The following is a 23,448-nucleotide window of genomic DNA, read 5'->3' on the forward strand; positions in this document are numbered from 1 at the left end:
TCCCTCAGCAGTATTTGGTCCTTTCCCCCCAAAAAATATTGTTTCCTTTTGACGCAGGTGTTGCATCCCAGCATAATAAGCACCCTGCCGCCATTGTGGAAGAGTCACTTCCTGCCTTCCTGTTTCGCTGTTTTTTAGAGAGGTTGCTTTTCTGTCGGAGTAGGCTGCAGGTCTCCTCTTGATCACTGGAATGAAGTTTCTAGTCGCCACAGGTGACCACGTTTGTGGGACCCGCTGTATGGCCCTGGGAAAGATCCCCCCTGAGTTTGGAGTGCCGCAGAGCAAAAATAGTTCAACCTGCTCTCTTAAGAGAGAATAGGAAGGCTGAAGTGATGATGACCGACCATATAGGAGTCTCCTAGGGAAGAGTATTCAGTATAATGGAGGTCACTGTGACCTTCCTAATGGTGCAGTGGTTTGGAGTGGTGGACTCTGATCTGGAGAACCGGGTTTGATTCCCCCCACTCCTCCTCGTGAGTGACGGAGGCTAATCTGGTGAACCGGGTTGGTTTCCCCACTCCTCCACATGAAGCCAGCTGGGGGATCTTGGGCTAGTCACAGCTCTCTCAGCCCCACCTACCTCACAGGGTGTCTGTTGTGGGGAGGGGAAGGGAAGGTGATTGTAAGGCGGTTTGATTCTTCCTTAAGTGGTGGAGAAAGTCGGCACATAAAAACCAACTCTTCTTCTTCTATCAAACGTTGTTTTCTGAGTTGACTGGTTAAAGGCTACCCAAAAAAAAGAGGGAGGAGAGGGAGGAAAGGTTTTAAGATAATCATAATCTCAGATGTCACAGGAAACATCTACTGGATTAGAATGAATGTCAAGTTTTTATTATTATTATTACACCATCGTCGCAAGTATCTGATGCCACACAAATTGAGGCATGTTGTGCATAAGGCATGGGAGTGTGCGTGCGTTTATTATAAGTGGGACTGTCACACAATTAAAAACTTAAAATGATGAGTTGGCACGGAGTGGCAGGGAGTCAACCAGTGCTGGACGATGATTTGCTGTCGAGATCTGGTTAGTCTGGGATCAAATCCCCACCGGGCCTTGGAGCTGACTGGGTGACCTGGACCTAAACACTTTCTCTCTCTTGGCCTGACCTACCTTTCAGGGTTGCTGTGGGGATAAACGGGACCCTCAAGCTCCTTAGAGGAAGGGAGGGTTAAGATACGGTAAACCTTGAGGAGCACGGATGTCATGGATTTTTAAAAAATGCTATGTTCAACCCCTTAACACCCTAAATAGCTTGGGGGCAAGGTACGTGGAGGACAAATGCAACACTCCCCCCCCAAAAAAAAATCAGGGCTGTGCCCCAAAGACCTCCTGCCACATGCAGAAATTAGGGAGGTCACAGTGACCCCCATTATATTGACTACTTTCTCCTAGGAAAAAGAAGAAGAGTTGGTTTTTATATGCCAACTTTCTCTACCTCTTAAGGGAGAATCAAACCAGCTTACAATCCCCTTCCCTTCCTCTCCCCACAACAGATACCCAGTGAGGTAGGTGGGGCTGAGAGCTCCAAGAGAACTGTGACTAGCCCAAGGTTACCCAGCAGGCTTCATGTGGAGGAGTGGGGAGACTCCTATATGGTTGGTCGTCATCACTTCGGCCTTCCTATTCTCCTGTGTCTCCTGGTTTGATTGTACCCTGCTCTCTGGTTGCTTAAGCGTGGTTTGACGTTAAAGGGGTGTTGTTGTTTTTTAAAGAGAGCAGCCATGACGGACTGACCTTCTGAAGCCATTCAACAGTTTTAACTGTTAAAACTCTGCTGCTTTAAAAACAAAATGCAACAAAATGGTTTACTTGCACGCTGATTCGAAGGCAGAGAGGACCTGATGAATTCCTTTTAAAAAGAAAACTTTTCGATGCGGGCGGGAAATAATGGTTCCGAGGGAAATGGCCACCTTAAAAAGAACGGGTTGGGCGGTATCCTTGAAGGAGTATTCCCTTCTGAGGAAATGCCTCTTCTCAGACCTGTTTTTAGGGGGGGGGGGGTTGGGTAGTAATTTTCGTCGGTTATGAGCCACTTGGAAAATTTCGCCCCTTGCCAAATTAATTCAGGACACGTTTTTCGGCCGTTCGAGGCGGCTCCCGGTTTTATCGGCCTGGACCTTAAAAGGTTCGGCAGGCTAGACTCCAGATCGTGGCAGCAAGGCGAACGCTTCGTCACCGGTGATTCAGCCGGTCCCTCGAAAGAGACACGTCTGCCCTCTTTGAAAGCCAGCCGGGGGAGGAAGGAGGAGGCGGGAAAGCCTGGAAGCCGTCGAGGAGGGCGCGGTAGGAATCTGGCTTGGGTCCCGGCGTTTTTGGCGGTGTCACCCCTCCCCCCCGGGGCCCCGCAGCCACCTCGTCCACGTTGCTGACTGTGCGGTTTGCCAGCACCGTGCAACGTCTAATTAGACCAGGGATGGGTTTGGCGTGTTAATCCGTAAATAAGGGCTTGAGCCAGCCCGGAAATGGACCGGCTGTACCAGGGCGGGGCTGGTCTGCCGGAGACTGCTTCGCTCATGGGCCTTTGCCTGAGAGTTCTTCCCTCGTGGCCAAATGCACCCATGAGGGCTAGGAACTTGGTATTTGTGTGTGTATTGAGTGTTGCACTAGGATCTGGGAGACCCAGGTTCGAATCCCCTCTCGGCCGTGGAAGCTCGCTGGGTGACCTTGGGCCAGTCACACCCTCTTGTCCCGTCCTACTTCACAGGGTTGTTGTGAGGATAAAATGGAGGCAAGGAGAACGCTGAAAGCTGTTTTGGGCAGAAAGGTGGGGCATAAATGCAGTAAATAAATTTGGGGGAGGGTCCCCAGTTAAGTGGGATGGGGCGGGGCTTCTGGCGTCACCCGGGAAGCCGGTTTCTTTCGGGTTGCCTCAGAACGAGCTCCTCTTGTTGGTTCCCTGTGGTTTTGCCGTTGTTGGGTTATTGTGCGTTGCACGGCCTAACACTTACCAGCTGCCTCACGTGCGTGTTGAACGAAACGGGCGGGGGGCACATCAGTTAACTAAATGAATAGGATTTTATGCGTTTCTGCAGACAGGCAAAACTGTTTACTAGTTGTTACTAGTTTGCGCACTTTGTGTGGCAGGCTAACATAGCCCAGAAAAGAACAACTAGTACGTATTCCACAAAAGTGGGCTCTTTAATTTGATCAGCTATATTGGGCACAGAGTCAAATTGGAACACAACCCCAACTAGGGTTGCCAACTGCCAGGTAGTAGCAGGAGATCTCCTGCTAATTCAACTGATCTCCAGCCGATAGAGATCAGATCACCTGGAGAAAAATGGCTGCTTTGGCAATTGAACTCTATGGCATTGAAGCCCCTCCCCTCCCCAAACCCCGCCCTCCTCAGGCTCCGCCCCCAAAATCTCCTGCCGGTGGCGAAGAGGGACCTGGCAACCCTAACGCCAACATACATACCTGGGTGGTTGTAATTCTGTCATAATACTGTTATGCATGTTGTATAATGCGCATGTGTGCATTACAAGGGATTTTATTATACCACTGATGAAGGCCAGGGGGTCGAAATGCGTTTGGTTTGTGGTTTAAGTTTATCTGCCTGCATTAGTTGCCATTGTGCCTTCTTTTAATATGACTTTTAATGTTTTTAATATCGATATCAGCACCTTAAAATAAACACATTTCTATATATTATTTAGCCTTTCTCCAACCAATCTTAGCAATTTTACCACTGTCAGATTATTGCATGTTACACGGCCTAACGCTGGCTAGCTGCTTCGCGTGCGTGTCGAAAAAAACGGGGGCGGGGGGACGTCAGTTAACTAAATTAATAGGATTTTATGGGTTCCTGCAGACTGGCAGCAGAGAGACAGCTTTCCCTCCATTAAAACCCATTTCATTGTGGAGGTAAACGGTTCTGGTTCCTCAGGGGAACCCATTTCCTGCCCTGTTGGCAGCAGCACACAGCTTTCCCGCTGTTAAAACTCATCGTAATGTGTAGGTAAAAGGTTCTGGTTCTTCTGGGGGACTGGTCTCCTGCCCCGTTGCTATCAGCACACAGCTTTTCCGCCATTAAAATTCGTTCCAATGTGTAGGTAAACGGTTCTGGTTCTTCGGGGGACCAGTCTCCTGCCCGATTGCTATCAGCACACAGCTTTTTCTGCCCGATTGCTATCAGCACACAGCTTTTCCGCCATTAAAATTCGTTCCAATGTGTAGGTAAACGGTTCTGGTTCTTCGGGGGACCAGTCTCCTGCCCGATTGCTATCAGCACACAGCTTTTCCGCCATTAAAACTCATTCCAATGTGTAGGTAAAAGGTTCTGGTTCTTCAAGGGCGCCTGTCTCCTGCCCCGCTGGAATTTGCCCCGTCCTCCCTGCTTGGTATATAACCTGCCCTGCCTCTTTCTTTCTCCCCCGACAGTTATATGAACTCGATGGGGACCCCAAGAGGAAAGAGTTCCTGGACGACCTCTTCAGTTTCATGCAGAAGCGAGGTGAGCACCCGCAGGCACAGAACGGGGGGAAGGAGCGCCCAGGGCGGGGTGGGGGAGAGTGGTAGGGGGTGTGCCACGTGCATGTGCTGGCACCAGGCGCTGGTGGCCCCAGGGGCGGAGAGAAACACGCCGGGTGGAGTGTGCAGCGGCCACCCCCCCAGAAAAGGACAGAGGGAGAGCAGCGGGCGGTACGAGCTGAGGGCAGGCAGTGCGCGCAGTAGCTGGGCTGTAGCCGAGCAACTGCTCCCATAATGCAACATGGCATTCCTTCTGCCCATGTCCGCGCTCCCCACGGCCACGCTGATGCCTTCCCTCTCCTTGCGCCCAGGGCAAGTGCCCCCACCAGACTCCCCCAAGATCTGTCCCCCTGTTTGTCCGTTCCTTCGCTGGTCTTTGTCTCTTCTGCTTTGCACGGGGGTCTTTTTCTGGCCCTTGTCAGAGGTCCCGGAGAGATGTGTCAAGGCACAGGGACAGGATGATCTGTGGGAATAAAGCAAGGTTTTCAAGTTTACCCCCATCCCCAAATTGGACAATCTCAATCTGTATGAGAGACATTGTGTTATAGTGGTTAGCATGCGGGACTAGAAGCAGAGGAAGACAAGTTGGTTTTTATATGCTGACTTTCTCTACCACTTAAGGAAGAATCAAACCGGCTTATGGTCACATTCCCTTCCCCTTCCCACAACAGACATCTTGTGAGGTAGGTGGGGCTGAGAGAGTGTGACTAGCCCAAGGTCAACCAGCTGGCTTCGTGTGTAGGAGTGGGGAAACTAACCCAGTTCTCCAGATTAGAGTCCTCCACACCTAACCACCGCTCTTAACCACTACACCACGCTGGCTCCAGCTTTCAGCGCTCACTTGTGCCATGGAAGCTCGCTGGGTGAATTTGGGCCAGTCGCACACTTTCAGCCCCATAGGGATGCCAGCCTCTAGGTGGGACTGGGGGATCCCCCAGAATTACCACTCATCTCCCAACTACAGAGATCAGGTCCCCTGGAAAAAAATGGATGCTTTGGAGGGCGGGCTCTATGGCATTGTACCCTGCTGAGGTATCTGTCTTCCCCAGGCTCCATCTCCAAATCTCTAGGAGTTTCCCAACCTGGATCTGGAAACTCTGCACCCCCATCCCCCCGCCGGAGTCCAGGGGAGACCTGGCACCCTTACTGAGCCCCGCTTCCCTCACAGGGTTATTGTGGTGATGAAATGTAGGAGAAGAGAATGGTGTAAGCTGAATTGGGGCTCCATTGGGGAGAAAGGTGGTATATAAATGAATCAAATGAATAAATAAATACGGCCCACTTCCCAAGATGAGTGCGGGTTGCTGTTTTCGAAACCTTAGCCGTTGGGCTGTAAGTACGTTTTCGCTTCAGTGGATTGAAATGAGGTTTTCCTAGCTCAGTGGTCGGCAAACTCCTTAGTCAACAGAGCCAAATATCAACAATACAATGATTGAGATTTCTTTTGAGAGCCACCTAATTGGAGATGCCGGGGATTGAAACTGGAACCTTCTGCATGCCAAGCGGCGGCTCCCTCCTCGCCGCTCAGCACCAGCGCCTCGTGGCTCAGGCTCACCAGCACCCGGTGCCACCGGTTGCACACCAAAACTTCCAGCCCGCCGCTCTGCAGCACCCGGCCACCGACGCCTCCCCCTCCGGCTGCCGCTACTGCCATCTTTAAAGCATTGCTTAATGCGCCATGTGATTGAGTACAGACGCGCACTTTCCAAAGCGAGACTGGGGGAGACGCAAACCCCGAGCCGGAGCGCGGGGTGGGGGAAGAAGCCAGCCAGAGAGCGCCGAGAAAGCGCGGCGGACTTTTCCTTCACTCCGGAGAGGAAGCGGAGCGATGGGCGGCCCCGGAGCGCTCCCGGCCCTGCAGCGTGGCGAGCGGAGGGGAGGAGCGTCGAGGGAGGGACGGGGGGAAAGTAGGAACCCGGGCGGAGAGAGGCGCAAAGGAGCTCGACCTGGAGTTGGCCCCGGGGCGTTGACAACATGGACATGCGGGCCCCGCCCCGCCCTCCTTTCCCTGCGCATAAGAACATAAGAAAAGGCCATGCGGGATCAGACCGCTCCGCCCAGCCCAGCCCCGGCTCGGCATCCGGGCCCGGACAAGCCTCGACGGTGCAGCGGGTGGGAATCGGGAAATGCGGCCGCCGCTTCCAAGAGAAGGCGGTGGGGCGTGGCCGCTTTGGCAAGCCCGGGTGCGCACCTGCGGCGGGTGGGTGGGTGGGTCGCTGCGTGTTGCAAGGGCGCAGCAGCCCACCCAGCCGCTCTTGGCAGCTGCCCCGCGGGGCTGGGGGGAGGCAGTAGGCTGGAGGCTCTGGTGCGGCCCCTCGTCTTGCTGTGCTCCTCCGCCCTGGCCAGGAGAGGCGGGGGGGGGGGGCGGCGAGCGCGTCCTCAGCAAGACAGCCTGATCCGGGATTCCCAGCGGGTTCGGGGACCTCGCGTGGCTCAGGCATGCGCGGGGGTGTCGGTCGGGTGACGGGTCCCCGCGCCTCTCTCCTCATGCATGCGTGGACGCCCGCCCGCTCTGCCCAGGCCCGCCTGAGGGGATTGAGCGGCACTGAGGGGGGAAAAAGGGAGGGCGGCGGCGAGCGTCTCTCTGGGCCAGAGCGGGCGAGCAGCAGTGGCAGGAGGAGAGGCTCAGTTTATTCGCACGGCGGAGGCGACGACAGCCTATGCCGCCTCTCCCGTCACCTGACTGAGAGCCACACTCAAGGTGCCAAAGAGCCGCATGCGGCTCGGGAGCCGCGGTTTGCCGACCACTGTCCTAGCTGTTTGCTCGGCTGACACGGTGTCACGGGATGTTCACGAACATTCCGACTTCTTGGAAATTTGGGAACCTGTCAGTGTGCTTGGCCCAGGGAGAGGTTTGGGGCTATTATGGGCCGTTTTCCGGGAAGGGATTTGGCCGGGGCGATGGTCAGAGAGCGTTGTTACAGTGTTTGGGGGTCATGTGTTTGTACAAGACTGACTGAATGACACACGTGCAACAGTTGTGCATTGTGTGCGAACTGTACAAACAGGGAAGATGTGCATATGGGCGCAAAGGGGAACTGGTGCAGAAAAGGCACAAGGACACATGACGCCAGAGCCGTAACTCTTCCACCAGCGTGGTGTAGTGGTTAAGAGTGGTGGTTTGGAGTGGTGGAGTCTGATCTGGAGAACCGGGTTCGATTCCCCACTCCTCCACATGAGCAGCGGAGGCAAATCTGGTGAACTGGGTTGGTTTCCCCACTCCTCCACATGAAGCCAGCTGGGTGACCTTGGACTAGTCACAGCTCTCTCAGCCCCACCTACCCCACAGGGTGTCTGTTGTGGGGAGGGGAAGGGAAGGCGATTGTAAGCCGGTTTGAGTCTCCCTTAAGTGGTAGAGAAAGTTGGCGTATAAAAACCAACTCTTCTTCTTCTGTTCTTTAAAACAAAATTCCACTGCTTTGAGGCTTGGTTCATCTTCCAGGCAAACAATTTATCGACTGGTACCCGACTTATGGTATGAAATTATATTCAAGATTCACAATGCATTCTTGTGTTTGTATATATGAAAATCAATTCAATAGTAACAAAGGTAAGTATTGCATTTGTAATACAAGCCTGACAAATTAACACCTTTTAATCCAAACTAAATACAAAATAAATGGAGGCCTTATTGCTGTTTCTTTCTTAAAAGGTGTTAATTTGGAAGACTTGCATTACAAATGTAATGTGTACCTTTGTTACTGTTGAATTGATTTTCATACATACAAATACATGAATGTGAATCTTGAGTATAATTTCATACCCTAAGTCGGGTACCAGTCGATAAATTGTTTGTCTTGCACATGACTCCGCACCTCCCCCCCCCCATTATTATCATCCAGCTTGGTTCATCTGCCAGCACATCTTCCATTATATTCTAGGTCCAAAGAATACCTACTTTTAAATCTGTTTTTATGGGAGGATAGAAACTATTTTCGGGGGCCTTAAAACCTTGCTTACAGCCGGCTGTAAAATCTAGCTGGATGCGTCTGAAGGCAGAGCTAGAAATCCTAAAAAGTTTTTCCAAAACTGCAGGACCTGGGGAGGACAGAGCAGCCGAATTCCAGCTTATCTGACAAGGTTTTACTGACATTCTTGTCTGTGTTTACAAAGGCAAAGAGGGAAGGGGTTTGCATTAGACCAAGGAATCCGAAGCAGATGGCCTTGGCAGCCCAGAATGGCTGGCTGTGCTTGGATTGGGAGGGGGGAATGGCTGATTGTCTCGGAAACAGCAAGGGAGGGAAAGGAACTCGCCGGGCACTTTAAGCAGGTTTACAATCCTCTGTGGAGGGGCACCCTCCACCTGGAGCCCCCCACAGGAACGAGGACCCTTCAGTCGCTACCTCTTTGGAGGAGAAGGGGAAAGGAGGGGTGCATCCAGCAGTCCGAGGAGGGAGTGGCTGCAAAGAACCACCACCGTAGAATCATAGAGTTGGAAGGGGCAATACAGGCCATCTAGTCCAACCCCCTGCTCAATGCAGAATCAGCCTAGAGCATTCCTGACTAGTGCTTGTCCAGCCTCTGCTTAAAGACTGCCAGTGAGGGGGAGCTCACCACCTCCCTAGGCAGCTGATTCCACTGTCGAACTACTCTTACTGTAAAACATTTTTTTCCTAATGTCCAGCGGGTACCTTTCCTCCTGCAATATAAACCCATTATTGTGAATACTATCCTCTGCTGCCAACAGGAACAGCTCCCCGCCCTCCTCTAAGTGACAGCCCTTCAGGTACTTAAAGAGAGCAATCATGTCCTCCCTCAACCTCCTCCAGACTGAACCTTCCCAAGTCCCTCAGCCTTTCCTCGTAGGGCTTGGTCTCCAGGCCCCTGATCATCCTCATCGCTCTCCTCTGCACCCGCTCAATTCTGTCCACGTCCTTTTTGAAGCGAGGTCTCCAGAACTGCACACAATACTCCAGGTGCAGCCTGACCAATGCAGTGAACAGCGGAACCATGACATCTTGCGTTTTGGATGTTATGCCTCTGCTGATTCACCCCAAGATCACATTAGCTTGTTTTGTCGTTGCATCACACTGGCTGCTCATATTTAACTTAACAGCCCACCCGTACATGTTTTTGAAGGAGGAAGGAGCCACAGTCCTTGGTTATGTGTTAAGTGCTGGCAAGTCCCCGACTTAACAGCGACCCTGTGAATTAGTAGAAAAGAGCAAGAGTCCAGTAGCACCTTTAAAGACTCACAAAATTTCTGGCAGGGTATGAGCTTTTGTGAGCCACAGCTCACTTCTTCAGATAAGCTCTTACCCTGCCAGAAATATCGTTGTCTTTAAGGTGCTACTGGACTCTTGCTCTTTTCTACTGCTACAGACAGGCTAACACCAGCTACCCATCTATCTTTGAATTAATGACCTCCGGAACATCCTGTCATTAATAGCTTTGCTGAGGTCTTGGCAAACGGAGGGCCATGGCCTCCTTGTCTGAGGCAATCCATCTCACGTCGGGTCTTCCTCTTTTTCTGCTGCCTTTCACTTTTCCTAGCGTGATTTGTCTTTTCCAGTGACCCTTCTCTTCTCACTATGTGACCGAAAGTACGATAGCCTCATTACTAGTTACTATTTATTATTTTATTATTTTATTTATACTATTTATTTATTTTATTCTACCTCGCCCTCCCCAGCCAAAGCCGGGTTCAGGGCGGCTTACACAACAAATCTCGATAAAATAAATAGAATAAAACCCCTTAAAAACATCAATCTAAGAAGAAGAAGAGTTGGTTTTTATATGCCGACTTTCTCTACCGCTTAAGGAAGAATCAAACCGGCTTGTAATCACCTTGCCTCCCCCTCCCACAACAGACACCCTGTGAAATTGGTGGGGTTGAGAGAGCTCGGAGAGAGCTGTGACTAGCCCAAGGTCACCCAGCTGGCTTCATGTGGAGGAGTGGGGAAACAAACACAGTCAATCAGATTAGCCTCCGCCGCTCATGTGGAGGAGTGGGGAATCAAACCCGGTTCTCCACCGCTCCAAACTACCATTGGCCCTATAAAATCAAAACAGGGGACAAAATGTCTGATGGGTGTCCCCAAGCGCCTCATGCATCATCAGCTGGAATTCCAGGAAAATATGGGCTGTAACTCTGCTTAATGAGGGGAGGGGACAACAGCACAAAAGGGGGGGCCAGGTGCTTTGCACGGTTACTCGGGCGGCAGGGCTCCGGTGAGCGTGGCACAGATAATCTGTGATTTTTGCTTTCTGGTGGCCTCCCAGCGCGAAAACCACACAAGCTGAAATTGCTGGGGCTCCCCGAAACAGACTGGTTTCAAGCTTCTCCTCTCTCCCCCCCCCCTTCCCTTGGCTATGCCATAGAGCATGAAGGTGTGCGACTTGTAGTGTGATACCCGGTCCTGCAGCCGCGCTGGGCCGGCAGCGTCATGCTGCTCCCCAGCCCGCCTTGGCTCGTGCCTCTGCCCCTGCATCTCTCTGCCCTTCATTTTGACCTTCTCCACGTTTTAAAAACCTCTCAAATTCGCCCCTTGCAAAAGTCCTCTGGGGAATGTGCAGGCGCTGCCCGGTTGAGCATGTAGCGCCACCAGCTTTTCCCTGGTTCGAGCCAACCCACACTGGAAATTCACTGTGCCGTGCGTGCGTGCGTTTTTCCCCCAGAGCGTGCCACAGGTCAGAAAAATTCACGGTGCTGGTACTATCGGGCCGCTTCTGCCGCTTGCAAAATGTCACAGCTGCCTTTTCTTTAAGCTTCTGAGCTGGGTTGTAGCACTGAGTCAGGAACATCATGCGCCGCTAAGGGAACAAGAGCCAGCGTGGTGTAGTGGTTAAGAGAAGTGGTTTGAAGTGGTGGACTCTGATCTGGAGAACCAGGTTTGATTCCCCACTCCTCCTCATGAGTGGCAGAGGCTAATCTGGTGAACTGGATGTGTTTCCCCACTACTTTGCATGAAGCCAGCTGGGTGACCTTGGGCTAGTCACAGCTCTCTTCAGTCGCTAGCTCTTTGGAGGAGAAGGGGGAAGGAGGGGTGCATTCCAGCGGGATCTGATCTGGAGAACTGGGTTTGATTCCCCACTCCTCCACATGAGCGGCGAAGGCTAATCTGGTGAACTGGATTTGTTTCCCCACTCCTCCACATGAAGCCAGCTGGGTGACCTTGGGCTAGTCACAGCTCTCTCAGCCCCAGCTACCTCACAGGGTGTCTGTTGTGGGGAGGGGAAGGTGATTGTAAGCCAGTTTGATTCTCCCTTAAGTGGCAGAGAAAGTCGCCCTATAAAAACCAACTTCTTCTCCTTCTCTTTCTCCTCCACAGAACATGCACCCCTGTTTCCGCTTTGGGGGAAATGGCACAAACGTGTTTTATTTGCTGATTGACGTTCAAGTCTTCCGGCTTGTAATTGTCTGGTGTGGGTAACGAGCCAGCAAATTGCAGTATACACCGTCAGGGACAATACCAGGGAGGAAAGAATTCTTTGTGTTTATGGGGTTATTTCCCCTTCCTCTATACGACACCCTTTTAGTGGCGGATTTCGCCAAGCGAGGAAACCCGATTGGCTGAAGGTCACCCCACAACAGTGGTTCCCAACCTTTTTTTGATCAGGGACCACTAGGACTTTTTTGTTCAGTGCAGGGACCCCAAGGTTCAAAATAAAAATTCTGAGAATTTGAAAATAAACTTTAATCATAACTGTTAGTTAAACATTAAACTTAGAATAATATTTGAATATATATATTTTATAATAGAAAACTTTTAATTGAAAATATTAATTTATTATGGGTTTATAACTTTGTTTCGCGGACCTTAATTTAGTTCTTGCAGACCCCTGGGGGTCCATGGACCCCTGGTTGGGAACCCACAAGCTGGCGAGGTTTCCAACCTGAATCTCCCAGGCTCAAGAGGACAGCGTGCAACCTGCCACAAGGTCCTTCCAAATTAGGTGTGCGCAAAGCAGATGAGCATAAGAAGCGGCAGCTGGGGGAACCTTGAAGGAAACAGATCAGTTTTGGGGTTCTGGTGTGGCAGATGCATCCTCCTTGGGCCCCTTGGCTCGGCGGTATCCTTCGTTCCCTACCCTGAGATACTCAGCGAGTGGAGCACGGCTGTTCCTGTTTTGCAGATGGGGCAACCGAGGCTGGAAGGAAAGCTGCTCAGGCCGGAAACACGTGAAGGTTTTTGTGCCTAACAAATCTGGTCTTTAAGCGGCAATGTTGCCCCCCCCCCCCGCGCCCAGACACTTTTTTTTATTGCAGGAAGACACCACCGGATTAAAACCCGCCAGCCACAATGGGGTGGTTTTTTTGCTGGGTTTTGTTTTCGTGCTTTTTAGGAAGTAATAAATCAATAAACGGGGGAAAGGGGGCAGGAGGGAGAGGCAAAGAAATGCCTGTGTGTGTGTGTGTGTGAGCGCATGCATGCGCTTCCCACCCCTTTGCCATGCCTGCTTCTTTGGCAGCAACTGAAAGGGGGGGGGAGACTTCCTTTCTCTGCTCTCTCACCGTGAAACCCCTCTTCCCTGTGGGTAGAAGCCAGCCGTCCTTTTACTGAAGAGAGGCACTATCAGAGATGCGCCCCCCCCCCATGCGTCAGCCGCAATGTCCCTGTATCTCAGATTCTGTCCTCCGGAGGACGGTGGACTCTGATCTGGAGAACCGGGTTGGATTCCCCACTCCTCCACATGAGCGGTGGAGGCTAAATCTGGTGAACTGGATTTGTTTACTCACTCCTATACATAAAGCCAGCTGGGTGACCTTGGGCTAGTCACAATCTCTCAGCCCCACCTACCTCACAGGGTGTCTGTTGTGGGGAGGGGAAGGTGATTGTAAGCCGGTTTGAGTCTCCCTTAAGAGGCAGAGAAAGTCAGCATATAAAAACCAACTCTTCTTCTATTCTGTTTTTTTATTTGATGTTCTCCATATCAAACATATCCTCATAACTTATGCTGTTCTCACGGAAGCATAACGGAGCCTTTAGTTCAAAATAAATTCTTCTCTGGGTCTTTTTCGCCTCTTGTCTCTTTTCCCGGCTCGCAGGGACCCCTGTGAACCGCATCCCGATCATGGCCAAGCAGGTGCTCGACCTCTACATGCTCTACGTCCTGGTGACCGAGAAGGGCGGCCTGGTGGAGGTGATCAACAAGAAACTCTGGCGGGAGATCACCAAGGGCCTCAACCTGCCCACCTCCATCACTAGCGCCGCCTTCACCCTCCGCACCCAGTAAGTACGAGGGTTTGGAAGTGACAGCTGTCCGGCTTTAAGGCTGAATGTTGCTCGCCGGAGAGCGATTGAGTGTTCGACCTTGATTGTTGGGGGAGTTTTTTTTTTTTAAGGCATTAGCCTCAACCTGGAGTCAGCCTTTTTTCTCCTCCTCATCTGACGGCCTTCACTAGCGATCAGGATGGTTTCATTTGCTTGTTCTGTACCGAGAGCGTTTTCTTTAAAATAAACTTTGCTTTATAAAGCTAGGGAGAGGAGCTCATAGGATCATAGAGTTGGGAGGGACCACCAGGGTCATCTAGTCCAACCTCCTGCACAATGAAGGAAATTCACAACTACCTCCCCCCCACACCCCAGTGACCCCTACTCCATGCCCAGAAGATGACCAAGATGCCCTCCCTCTCATGATCCACCTAAGGTCATAGAATCAGCATAGCTGAGAGATGGCCCTCCAGCCTCTTCTTAAAAAACCTCCAGGGAAGGAGAACGTACCACCTCCCGAAGAAGTCTGTTCCACTGAGGAACCGCTCTAACTGTTAGAAAATTCTTCCTAATGTCTAGACGGAAACTCTTTTGATTTAATTTCAACCCGTTGGTTCTGTTCCGACCTTCCAGGGCAACAGAAAACAACTCGGCACCCTCCTCTCTATGACAGCCCTTCAGGGGTAACCATCTTCAAGTACTGTGCGTGTTGTGAGTGCAGCTTTCCCGGGGACGAATCAAAGGCCAGAGGGATAGGGCTTTGGCAAAGAAAAGCTCTTGACCTTATTATTAAATGAACCACACCTTGCCCATTGGGAGTCTGAAAGGGCTGTCGTCAGCATTTCGGACCTGGGCGAGGGGTTGCCGGTTGACACGCCGAGGGCATTGCTGAGGCCTCTTTCCTCTGACTGGCTTGCGGTGTTGAGCCGATTGAAGCCGGGGAGATCAGTCGACAGGGACGGCGTTTCCACTTGGTTGGGGAGAAGGCTTTTACATTTTTTAAAATTATATTTTTTGATGTGACCCCCTTGGAACCGCAGGCAGTGAGAGGCGTTCCCTCCTGCAGAGGAGAGAGAGAAGGGAGGGGACGCCTCTTCTGAGGGGAGTGGGCATTACCTTGGGAGAAGAATTCCTTTGAGCGAGAGAGAGAAGGGGGCCAGGAACTGTAGTGTCTTGGAGGATGCTCGTGAGAACATAAGAACAGCATTGCTGGATCAGATCAAGTCCAGCAGTTTGTTCACACAGTGGCCAACCAGGTGCCTCTAGGAAGCCCACAAACTACAGCAGCATTATCCTGCCTGTGTTCCACAGCACCGAACATAATAGGCATGCTCCTCTGATACTAGAGAGAATGGGTATGCATCATGACTAGTATCCATTTTGACTAGTAGCCATTGATAGCCCCGTCCTCCATAAGAACATATGGAAAGCCCTGCTGGATCAGACCAAAGCCCATCAAGTCTAGCAGTCTGTTCACAAAGTGGCCAACCAGGTGCTTCTAGAAAGCCCCCAAGCAAGACGACTGCACCAGCATTATCCTGCCTGCGTTCCACAGCACCTCATAAAATAGGCATGCTCCTCTGATACTAGAGGGAATAGGGATGCATCATGACCAGTATCTATTTTGACAAGTAGCCTCTCCTCCATGAACATGTCCTCTGCCCTCTTTAGCCTTCCAAGTTGGCAGCCATCACCATGTCCTGGGGCAGGGAGTTCCACAATTTAACTATGTGTGTGGATGCGTCACCTTAAAATGGAAGGCACTGCATTTTCCCACCAAACGGCTGGATTTTCTGTTTGGCCCAGGGGTGTTGTGGCATTGTGCTCTGCTCCTTTCCCTTTCCGTGTGATGAGAACATCCCTTTGGAGCAGGAGAGGCGGTGGGTTAGTGGCAGTCCCGGGTTCAATACCTGCCCCTTGAGAGAGCCGCTGCCTATCGGAGTAGGCTCTGCTGAGCTCAATAGACCCAGGGTCTGATCCTCAATACAGCAGGGTCATGCCGTGAGCACCTTTCTCCCCTGAAGATGGCAAAGTCTGTTATCAGCATTGGTATCACAGAGTTGGAAGGGACCACCAGGGTCATCTAGTCCAACCCACTGCGCAATGCAGGAAATACCCAACTCCCTCCCTGCCCCCGCACCCCCAGTGACCCCTACTCCATGCCCAGAAGATGGCAAACAAAAAAACAACCCTCCAGCTTCCCTGGTATCGGTCACCTGATTTGCGCATGAGGTTCAGCGAAGCAAGCTTTCTGGGAAGTGTTTTGAAACTTTTTCCGATGCCCAGAATAGATCATGATCCAGTTTAGTAGGTTTGCTTTTCATTGATAGATTTACGTTATATTTAGCAAACAATTTTTTAAGAGTCCCTGGTGTTAGTTTTATGTCCCCCAAAGGACATATTCTGGAAGGAGGATATTTGATAAGGGGGGGAAACAAACTTATCGAGTGTGGGTCAACAGTTACGTTCGGATAATGTCAGTGCTTTATCTGTGGGTTATTTTTTAGTGGCCCCGTACTTATAAAAATGAGGCGACAATGCAGCGCATAGGTGCCTTTATATTTAAGAAGAAAACCCAAAGACCCTGAAAATGTTGACGCATGAATTTTAGCACATAAGAACCTAAGAAAAGGCCATGCTGGATCTGACCAAGGCCCATCAAGTCCAGCAGTCTGTTCACACAGCGGCCAACCAGGTGCCTCTAGGAAGCCCACAAACAAGATGACTGCAGCAGCATTTATCCTGCCTACGTTCCACAGTACCTCATAGAATAGGCCTGCTCCTCTGATCCTGGAGAGAATAGGTCTGCATCATGGTATGATAACCATCTTCAAGTACTTGAAGGGCTGTCATATAGAGGATGGTGCCGAGTAGTTTTCTGTTGCTCCAGACGGTTGGGCCAGAACCAACGTGTTGAAATTAAATCAAAAGAGTTTCCGTCTAGACATTAGGAAGAATTTCCCAACAGTTAGAGCGGTTCCTCAGTGGAACAGACTTCCTCGGGGGGTGGTACGTTCTCCTTCCCTGGAGGTTTTTTAAGAAGAGGCTGGAGGGCCATCTCTCAGCAATGCTGATTCTATGACCTTAGGTGGATCATGAGAGGGAGGGCACCTTGGCCATCTTCTGGGTATGGAGTAGGAGTCACTGGGGGTGTTTGGGGGGCAGGTAGTTGTGAATTTCCTTCATTGTGAAGGGGGTTGGACTAGATGAACCTGGTGTTCCCTTCCAACTCTATGATTCTAAGACTATTATCCATTTTGACTTGTAGCCATGGATAGCCCTCTCCTCCACTCCCCTCTTAAAGCTTTTCAAGTTGGCAGCCATCACCTCATCCTGGGGCAGGGAGTTCCACAATTTATGCATTAAGGAAGTGTACATTGGTATGCCACAATGGCCAGTTAGTTTGGGCTCCTTGGCTTCACTGTTGCCCTCTGCTGCATTCCTTGTTAATTCCATATCAGCCTGGGGTTTGGTTTATCCCTTCTACCACATGGTACAGGGGTATGATTCCATAGCAGCCATTTTCTGCATGTATTTGGGAGCCAGCGTGGTGTAGTGGTTAAGAGCGGTGGTTTGGAGTGGTGGGCTCTAATCTGGAGAACCGGGTTTGATTCCCCTCTCCTCCACATGAGCGGCAGACTCTAATCCGGTGAACCGGGTTGGTTTCCCCACTCTGACACATGAAGCCAGCTGGGTGACCTTGGGCTAATCACAGCTCTCTTAGAGCTCTCTCAGCCACACCTACTTCACAGGGTGTGTGTTGTGTGGAAAGGAAGGGAAGATTGTAAACTGGTTTGATTGTTTCTTAGGTGGTAGAGAAAGTTGGCATATAGCAACCAACCCTTCTTCTTCTTCCTCTTCCTCTCTGGGAGAACCCCCGGCCCCACTGGAATGGTGACTCTTGCGAGTCTTCAGAAGGAGAATTTCCCACCCTTATGTCGGTGCTTAAGCACAGGGGCGATGAGGGAAGTCCAGTTTGACTTTAATATACATCCCAAACGTCCCTCTGCTTCCATGAATTTGATTTTTACAGTAAAATATTAGAGAAACATGGCAGAACTGCTCAGCTCTTGCAAGGAATTCTGTGTTAGCAGCTAGAGGCTTGCAACGGGGTGTTCTTACCCACTTCCTCGTCAACGGTATTTAGCAAGCCTTTGCTGAAGGAATACGAATTGACATAAGCTCCGTGTCTTTTAATAGCGCACACTTAAATCCCGTTGGAATGAGGGGGGAAAAAGGAATTGTGTTTGCCAGAGGGAAGACCAAAGGACCGTCTGGTCCAGCATCCTGTTTCCAACCGAGGGTAGCTCTTTAGGAAGCCTGCAGGCGGGGCCCACGAAAGAAGCAGCCTTCCCTGTTTTATCTCCAGGGCCCAGAGGTAGACTGCCTCTGAGAATGGAGGTTCTGTGTAGCTATCCTAGCAAATCCATAAGCTCCTCGAAAAGTTCTTGGAACTGGGAGATTACACAGCCGAGCTTGTGTCTGCTTGGATGCTTTGAAAGCAAAATTTAAAACGTTATAATTTTGCATGTAACCCTGTCTAGTCTACTGGGGAGAAAATAACAGCTAGAAAATCTTTGCATGTGAATTGATTTGGCCCAGTTTAATACAGCGTGTGGGCAAATCTCATTTGGGATCTGGTAGTTTGTGTGTGTGTGTGTGTGTATACATGTGTGTGTGTTTTAGCTTGAATTATCTGTGTGTGTGTTTCTAGCTTGAATTATGTATGTGTGTATGTTTTAGCTTGAATTGTGTGTGTATGTTTTAGCTTGAATTGTTTGTATGTGTTTAGCTTGAATTGTGTGTGTGTTTTTAGCTTGAATTGTGTGTGTGTGTGTTTTTAGCTTGAATTGTGTGTATGTTTTAGCTTGAATTGTGTGTGTGTATCTTTTTAGCTTGAATTGTGTGTATGTTTTTAGCTTGAATTGTGTGTGTGTGTGTGTTTAGCTTGAATTGTGTGCGTGTGTGTTTTTAGCTTGAATTGTGCGTGTGTGTGTATGTTTCTAGCTTGAATTGTGTGTTTGTGTGTATATTTAGCTTGAATTATGTGTGTGCGTGTATGTTTTGAGCTTGAATTGTTTGTGTGTATGTTTTAGCTTGAATTGTGTGTGTTTTTAGCTTGAATTGTGTGCGCATATGTTTCTAGCTTGCATTATGTGTGTGTGTATTTTTTGCTTGAAGTGTGTGTGTGTGTGTTTAGCTTGAATTATGCAAGATTAGGGGATTGCAGAAAGTGGGCCCACACTAGCATCTCAGCCTTGTAACCTCTATTTTTGACATGGATGGGGGTGGACCAGTCCCTCCTCTCTTTCTCCAATCCCTCCCCCCCACCTTTACATCCACCTTAATCAAGGCTAAAGTTAATTAGTCTGGAATTCAGAGGACCAGGTGGTGGAAGGGGATTTGGGGGGGGGGGAGGCAGTGCCCCGCTTTTAACTCCTTCACAGCTGTAGGCCTCTGAAAACCTAGCTGCGTCCAAGGAAGACTCAAGGGTTCTTTGCCGCTTAGGAATATTCACCTACAATGAAGATAATGAGGGGGAAGAATGAAAGTCGCTATGCCCCCCCCCTTCATAAGGCAGCATTATTTAAGCAGGTTGGTACGACACCCCACCTTTCTGTTATAAATAACATTATATCAACAACGACAAAAAAATACCAGTAGCAAGTAGGGATGCCAGGCTCCAGGTAGGACCTGGAGAATCCCCCGGGATTACAACTGATCTCCAAGCGACAGAGATCAGTTCCCCTGGAGAAAAATGGATGATTTGGAGGGTGGACTCTATGGCATTGTACCCCACTGAGGTCCCTGTCCTCCCTAGGCTCCATCCCCAAATCTCCAGGAGTTTCCCATCCTGGATCGGGCAACCCTGCCCCCCTCATCCTCCGCCGGTGGCCGGGGAGACCTGGCAACCCTAGTAACAAGGGCAAAGGGCATTTGGGAACAGGCATGCAAATACAAACCGCAGTCTTTAAAAAGAAACCGAGGAGCCGCAATCCCTAAGGGGCAGCCAGCAGCCACCTAGAACACATCTGCAAGTTACGATCTCCTGGAAAACTCAGAGCCCTGCTAGGCATAAATAAATTCAGCTATCAGATTAAAAAAAAAAATCATCAGGATCTAAAGCCATGGAAAAGGTGATTGTTTCCCCCTGTTCCTTGACCCAAACAAGGAATACCACATTCAAAGGTAGACTGCCTCTGAAGAAGGACGTTTCATTCAGCAACTGGGGCCGTGACTCAATGCTAGGGCTTCTGCTTGGCTATGAAGAAGGTCCCAGGTTCAATTCCCAGCACCTCCTGGTGAAATAATCAGGTGGTAAGTGATGTGAAATCATATCATAGAATCATAGAGTTGGAAGGGACCACCAGGGTCATCTAGTCCAACCCCCTGCACAATGCAGGACATTCACAACTGCCTCCCCCCCCACACCCCCAGTGACCAGAAGATGGGCAAGATGCCTTCCCTCTCATCATCTGCCTAAGGTCCCAGAATCAGCATTGCTGACAGATGGCCATCTGACCTCTTCTTAAATTAGTACTTATAAAAAGCCCCATCAGTAACACTTATTAGTAGCCCCTTGCAAGTTTATTGCTTTGAGTTAAATGTTCCTCATGGAAAATATAGAAACTTAATACTAAAGAACCCATGCATTCCCCTCATTCATCCTATGGCGTAAACACTGGAAGCAAAACAATAAGACTTCCGTCAAAGGTGTTTTCAAAATGGAGAACGAGAGCGGAAGTATCCCTTCCCCCCCATGGCTTGCAAATGTACTTAACATTACCACTTAGTGCCAATAGAAGAAGAGCAAATCAAATCAAATCAAATCATTTATAACAGCCAAAGGCCAGCATAAAATGTAAAATATACATAAAATATACATCCTATATTAAAATTATACAACTTCCACTTACAGCATCTCATCTGTACCAGTTAGTCTGAAGGTTTACCCATATGGTCTTTGTTCTTCATAAGTGTCTTCCGTTTCCAGCAAACATAGGAGCAAAATTTTGCTACAGAATATGAGATATAGCTCACCCTATCTTCCAATAGATATTCTACCAAGGAGGTCTCAGAGGTGTGAGAGTGTACAAATCGAAATAGGAGGGGGGTGATTAAACTATTTCTGGCATCATTATAATGTTCGCAATGAAGCAAAATGTGTGCTAGCGTCTCTACCATATCCATGGAGCAAAAACATTTGAGTGTTGGGCAGTGAAGAAACCTTCCTGAGAGTACAGCAAATGGAAGGGCATTAAATCGGGCCCTAGAAAAGGCCCATCTTAATGTTGGGGAAGTAATTGAGGTTAGATAAGGGGCTGAGTAATTGCCTGTCCATGACCTGAGGTTTTTAAAGTAGTTAGGGAGAAGAGCGTTGTCATTTTGAAGCTCTATGTCAGTGAGACGTTGATGGACCGCAGATTTGGCTTTCCTCAGTCCCAACTCTATCAGGTTTTGTGGATCAAGACCAATTGTAAATAATTTTTTTATGATCCTATCAGACCATGATGGATATGGTAATGCGGATAGTAGAAGAAGAGCAAACGTGAGAAACATTTTCCAGAAGTTTAACTGATTACTGTAAGAAGTTTATACAAAAGGAAAATCATGTTTCTTACCGCATAAAAATCTAGTCTTTTGGAAGAAGGCATAAATGTCATAATCTCAATGGAGAAACAGCTCCCTCCTGCAGACCGAATGTGGCGGTCTCCATGCTTTCAGTGTGCAACAGCGGGTTTCTGAATTCAGCAATGCTTTAAGAAATCTCTAACAGTAGTCAGGGTGCCTTACTAAAGAAATGCATACTGATGGGTGCAGGGGGGGGGTGTCAGTTGCCCATCCAGCTTCCGGTTGCATCTACGCAGTATCGAGTGTTCTACCAAGATCGTCGTCTTCAGAATCATCATCTGAAGCCGTTTCAATGTCATCCACGTGTGCCTGAAGAGTTCTTGCAAGATTTAATAAACCGGACGCGAGTGTTGGCCTCGCTTGTCGTTCCCAGCATGTCGGGAAAGTGCTGTTCGCACAAGTGCTGTTACACTACAAGATAAAGCCCGGAGCTGATAAACTCACAGTCTGCTTGTTCATTTGCGTGTGCTCTATGAAGTTCATGGATATCAAAATCGTCAAGATTGAGACGCAGCTTCTCTTTGCACAGTTCACAAGTAGTTACTGCTTCCAATGAAGAACCAGAGTTAATCTTGGACTGAGACCCTGGAGAGCTGCTGGCAGTCTGAGTAGACAATACCGAACTTGATGTACCAATGGTCTGATTCAATATAGGGCAGCGTCCTGTGACCTGTGACTAGAGCTAGTCGGCGATGATAGATCCTTTGCTCCATTGATGGGTCAAATCCCCTTTTCAAAAGGACTGTGGCCGTTATCTTGTGACGAGGAGTTCCCTAAACTACGGTCGTTTATGTACCTGGACTCATGTTCGCCCCCAGTCTGACTGGTTGTTCCTTGGAGTTCTGCATGAGTTTTCCATCCATTAGAAATGACCTCGCTGCCAGCCCTCGCAATGTCTGAGTCTTCCCATTCCTCTGTTAACCTGACTCTTCTGTCTCCCCTGAGCATAGCCCGCCTGAAATCTCCATGCAGAAGGCAAAGCACTGGACACAGAAGCTTGCTTTCTCTCACAGCCAATCACAAAGCAGCGTGTAAAGAGGTGGGGGTTCAAATGCTTCCTGCTTCCTGGGAGCTCTTTCTGAGCAGAAGAAAGGCTTTTTAAAACTGAGGCTTGGATTTCTCTCCCCCCACCTTCCTTTCAGATTGCTCCGGGGGGGGGGTTCCCCCCTTAAAATGCTTTTTAATGAGGCAGTTGGGTTTTGGGGGGTGGATTTTCTCTCACAGTGAGCACTGAAAAAGTTAGCCAATTACAAAGAAGCATTTAAAGGGGCAGGGACATGATTTGAGCTTGGAGGCTGCTGGTGCAGAAATTCCCAACTGGAAAGTGTGGGTCTAGGCCGCAACGAACTTCAGGTAAAACGCCCATGCACAAATGACCTATGTGTCGTACTATCCTCTCTCTCTCTCTCTCTCTCTCTCTCTCTCTCTCTCTCTCTCTCTCTCTCTCTCTCTCTCTCTCTCTCTCTCTCTCTCTCTGCAAGGTATATGAAGTACTTATACCCCTACGAGTGTGAGAAGCGGGGGCTGAGCAACCCCAACGAGCTCCAGGCCGCCATCGATAGCAACCGGCGCGAGGGACGCCGCCAGGGCTTCTGCGGCTCCATCTTCACCTACTCGCCCAGCGGCACCCCCGGCATGCTCTCCTCCCCCAAGCTCCAAGTCCCCGCCCTGGGAATGGCCTCGGCCACCAACGGCAGCCCCGTTGCCCCCATGACGAAAATCAAGAAAGGTAACTCTCTGGCCCTGGCTCGGCGGGGATGGTTTCGGGGACCCTTTGCCGGGGGTTTGGGGGGGCAGGACCCTGCTTTACGGGTTTGTTCCAGCATGCTGTAAAACCAAAAGGGGAGGGGCCGTGGCTCAGTGGTAGAGCATCTGCTTGGCATGCAGAAGGTCCCCGGTTCAATCCCTGACACCTCCAGTTAAAGGGACTAGGCAATAGAAAAGAGTAGGAGTCTAGTAGCACCTTAAAGACTTAACAAAATTTCTGGCAGGGACTAGGCAAGTAGGTGATGTGAAAGACCTCCGCCTGAGACCCTGGAGAGCTGCTGTCGGTCTGAGTAGACAGTATTGACTTTGATGGACCAAGGGTCTGATTCAGTATAAGGCAGCTTCATGTGTTCATGCATTGCGTACCATTGCTCGTTTGCTCTTTAGCTGTCAGGTGCTTTGCTGGAGCCGTAAAGTATGCCA

The 23,448-nt window shown here is 49.9% G+C and overlaps 1 protein-coding gene across 1 annotated transcript in view; it reads left to right on the forward strand.

Moving 5' to 3' along the window:
* Nucleotides 1-23,448, forward strand: part of ARID3A (AT-rich interaction domain 3A) — a 57,156-nt gene that overhangs the window by 28,095 nt on the left and 5,613 nt on the right. The window contains exons 3-5 of the mRNA XM_056845097.1: nt 4,382-4,454; nt 13,461-13,644; nt 22,740-22,987. Coding sequence (XP_056701075.1) covers nt 4,382-4,454; nt 13,461-13,644; nt 22,740-22,987 — 505 coding nt within the window. The remainder of the gene's footprint in view (nt 1-4,381; nt 4,455-13,460; nt 13,645-22,739; nt 22,988-23,448) is intronic.

The sequence above is a fragment of the Euleptes europaea genome, chromosome 2 (genome assembly GCF_029931775.1).
Source record: "Euleptes europaea isolate rEulEur1 chromosome 2, rEulEur1.hap1, whole genome shotgun sequence".
Classification (NCBI taxonomy): Eukaryota; Metazoa; Chordata; class Lepidosauria; order Squamata; family Sphaerodactylidae; genus Euleptes; species Euleptes europaea.